Consider the following 4011-nt stretch of genomic DNA (forward strand, 5'->3'; position numbering starts at 1 on the left):
GGCAATTAGCAAGGGAGTAATGATACAAGTAATTTTTCACGTAGTTTAGTCCCACGTATGTAATTTCTGAGTGACTGCGTATCATCAGTCACACTATTCCAGACTATCAAAGTTTAAATACACACAATTACATTTTTGCATTTGTTGCGAGTCGGGATCCAACGTGTCTCCCCCCACTTGGGCTCACACGCTCAGTAACCCAATGATCTGAACCGTTCCATGTAGTGGACTCTATGTAACAATGGCCACTAAAAAAAAACCTATAAATCTGAATGGATGGTTGTGGCCATAAGTATCAAAAGAACATTGGCTCACATTCAACTCTAAAAATCAAAGGGTAGGATCATCAATGACGCGTGCTTACAAGATGATGGAAAGTTCAAATTATGGACCATCTAGCATGTGGGGCCCAGTTGATGGTGACAAACGCTAGAGACCAAGAATCGAGGCAGTGATTCTTGGCAATAAAGTTACTAAATTACACCTGTATACTTTTTTACTTTGAACAGTGAGAAAGTTGAGAATTGTAGGGCCGACACGGTATGTTTATGATTTCCGACCCGTCCAACGTACGTAACCCACCATGATGGTCTCTCCAACTAAAAATCCTAATCGATCGAATCATCAGATGGGCTTAAAGTAAATTTGTATGTTTGTGGGCAGCGTATATTATTTCTATAGTGTAGCTCACCTTTTGGTTGGATCTACCGGAATTTTTATTCGTCTGATATTCATCATAGGATTCATCTATTGGACGGATTGGATTTCCTCTGCGTACAACGTGGACCCCACAATTATCGCCTATATCACTTTCTAAAGAAAAAAAAAAAGAGCGCAATTTGGTAATTTCCCCTCGGAAGACATCAAGGGCATTATTTCGGAAAATTCGAACTCTCGGCCCTCAAAAGACACCGACCTTCCCCTAATAAGACCCTCAAAACCGGCAATATGCACGACAATGCCACTACCCGGGGAAAAAAAAAAAAAACGGAAGAAAACCTCACTGGAAGGCTCTCCCGGGCGTTGAGATCGCAAGGTCCGGCCAAGCAAAGCAATCCCCTTCGAGTCCCTCGCCACTCCCAAGCTGCCACGTGTCGCCTCCACCTTCTGCCACCTCAGCCATCGGCCAAACTCCCCGCCCGAGCCCGAAGCCCATATCCTCCATGCCGTGCCCGACCCGATTGAGAACAGGATCATCCAGACCGACAAACCCAGGCGATGCTGACGTGGCGAGCAGGGAAGTGAAACTCCCCTTGAAATCGATATCGGTTGGCAGCTGGCCCGAAATATCGTAGTCAGGGAGCGGAACGGGGATCGTGTCGGGCGTTACGGAGAGGGAAGATGAGGATGGAGTTGCGTCGGAAGTGCGGCAGCGCTTGTTGGGGTGGCCCTTTGTGCGGGTCCCACCACCGACGGGGATGTTGCGGAGGGTCCCACCACGGGTCCAGTAGCGGCGGCAGGCCTTGCAGAAGTGGCGGGGCTGGGAGAGGTTGTAGTTGTTGTAGTAGCAGAACTTGGTGTTGGTGGACTCGCAGCGCGGGCACACCAGATTCTCGCGGTCCGACACCGGGACCTGAGGTGGCCGGACGAATCTCCGGTCGCCGGAATCTGACGCCATCCCTTGGCTTTTCTTTTTTCTTTTTTCTTGAATTGAGGAGAGAGAGAGAGGTGTGATTGAGGGAAGTAGAAGTGAGACTGGTGGTTTTATAGAGTTTTAGAGAGAGAGAGAGAGAGAGAGAGCAACGCATGGATGGAGTGGATATAAATGAGACATCACGGTGGGCCCCACAGAGCTTTGAGCTAGTGGTGGAATTTTGCGTACGAGAGAGAGGCAGTCGAGGATCTGACAGATCAGAAGTAAGAAGTGGGAACTGGACAAGTGGGGCCCATGGTTCGTTAATCCAAACCGTTGATATCGTTTCACCACCGTAAAGGGAGCGAAGTTCCTGCTACCCTGTCACAGTGGACGCGGATTGCCTGGTGTCCCAACTCTACGGGACCTGATGTATGTATTTTATCCATGCCGTTCATCTGTTTTATCAGCTCATTTTGTGACATGAGCCCAAATATCAGCCAGAACCAAAGCTCGAATGGACCACGTCACAGGAAACAGTAGGGATAATGACACCCACCGTTGGAACCTTCCAAAGGCCACTGTAAAGTTCGTCTGCCGTCCAACCTATGCATAAGGTCATGCAGATCTGCATGAAGGTAAAGCATGAATATTAGCTTCATCTGGAACTCATGACCTAGAAGATTTCAAAGGTGAAGGGAGCTCATGTCCGATCCGCAATCCACACTGTTTGCCGTGGTACGTTCCATGAACTGTCTGGGCGAACCCCATTACACCTAGCTCTGTGGGGCCCACCAAGATATCCACATCACATTCACTCCATCTCCATCAGTTTTGTCAAACAGCAAATGGGTCACACCACATCATAGCCAATAGGTTTGTTTTTGCATGCACACGTGACCCACCTGATAAATGCAGCATGTGATGACTTGATGACCGTTTAAATGTTGATTCGTGACTATGGTGCGTACAGTGCGTGACCCACCCAATGCTATTGTCAATTTGGACTCACATCCTCACATATTTAAAGAGATGAGGAGCGATGATGTAGGATTTGATTGAGTACAGCCATGCAAAGAAGGTTTGAAAGTTAATAATGGGTGGCAGCGGATTGAGTACCTACTTGGTACAGGCAGCGGAGGTACCAATCTTGCGTGGATTGAGAAATATGTGTCCTGTCCCTAGCCAAGAACGGACATGTCCTTTTGAGCGTAATGTATAGGTTTCGTCCACACTATTCAATTCATTTTTGTCCGATCATTTTAAGGTACAATCACAGAAGCTTGATGCTGAAAACTCAATTGGAGATTACGAAAGTTTTGGATCAAGCTTATATTTGTGTTTTTCTTTTATTTAGTTCTATACAACATCATGAATAGGTTGAACAGGTTGGATGGAAGTTAACAATCATGATGAATTCTAGGGCCCGTTTGGCCGGTCGGATTGGAAGGGATTGGAAGTCAAATCCTGGGATTGGCCTGGCGTGCCAAACAGAGTCGGTGATCTGATCCCAATCCCAGGTATCTCAAGACAATCCGCTGACATCACCATCATTACATTTAAATCCCATCAAATCCACCCTAATCCTTCAAATTTGCCTGGGACGTGTTTGGTTTGAGGGATTAGAAGGGATGAGAAAGTTTAAAACCGGGATTGACCGGGCGCGCCAAACAGATTGGATATAGCAATCCAAGGATATATCAATCCCATGGATCTCCAGACAATCCACTGACAACACCATTATTACCTAGAAATCCATGCCATCCACCCTAATACCATTCAAACCCTTCCAATCCACCCGGCCAAACGGGCCCCTAAAAAGATACCAACTGCTTCTCCCCATGATGAGGTTCACTTGAGATTTGAAACTCATTACTTTTAGGCTTGTACCTAATATCACATGGGAAAAATGAATGGCAAATGTGGATAAAACCCATACATGGTCGCCCCTCAGAGAACTTGCCCCGAGCCAATTAGGTGAGACCGGCCCCCAAGGTGGGTGGGATTAAAGCTGGGCATGAGATGATTCAACTTGCCTGACTTGACTCGTCTAACTCGTTTAGACCCGACTCAATCCGAACTGAATGGGTGAGTTAGTCCAAACTAAGTAGGCTTCATCCAATCCAAACTCAAACTAAGTCAAGTTCGATCGAGTTACCCACTTGATTCGATCATACTCGACTCGACTCGATTCAAAACCCAAATTGACTAGGATTCGAGTATATATATAATTAAAAAATTCTAACTTGTAAGCATCTTTAACCCTACTTGCCACATCCGACAATGACCCAATCCCAAACTCTCTCTCTTTCTCTTTCCCTCATCCTCCTCTTCCAAGCTCGACAACCACCCACCACCATCACCACCCTCCTCTCTCTCTCTCTCCTCTTAACTCCCTCCCTCCCTCTTCCAATCCCGGCAACCACCCACCACCACCA

General features: G+C 46.9%; 1 protein-coding gene across 1 annotated transcript; it reads right to left on the minus strand.

The window, feature by feature from the left end:
- Nucleotides 1-291: 291 nt before the first annotated feature.
- On the minus strand, nt 292-1717 carry LOC131229111 (dof zinc finger protein DOF3.4-like). The gene has a single exon (XM_058224985.1). It carries the CDS (start codon nt 1616-1618, stop codon nt 1001-1003), a length of 618 nt encoding a protein of 205 aa, XP_058080968.1. The 5' UTR covers nt 1619-1717; the 3' UTR covers nt 292-1000.
- Nucleotides 1718-4011: the final 2294 nt, after the last annotated feature.

This window comes from Magnolia sinica, chromosome 16, assembly GCF_029962835.1.
Source record: "Magnolia sinica isolate HGM2019 chromosome 16, MsV1, whole genome shotgun sequence".
Lineage (NCBI taxonomy): Eukaryota > Viridiplantae > Streptophyta > Magnoliopsida > Magnoliales > Magnoliaceae > Magnolia > Magnolia sinica.

Coding starts and splice junctions, on each gene's coding strand:
- LOC131229111 (XM_058224985.1), bottom strand. CDS start 1,618: ATGGCGTCAGATTCCGGCGACCGGAGATTCGTCCGGCCACCTCAGGTC.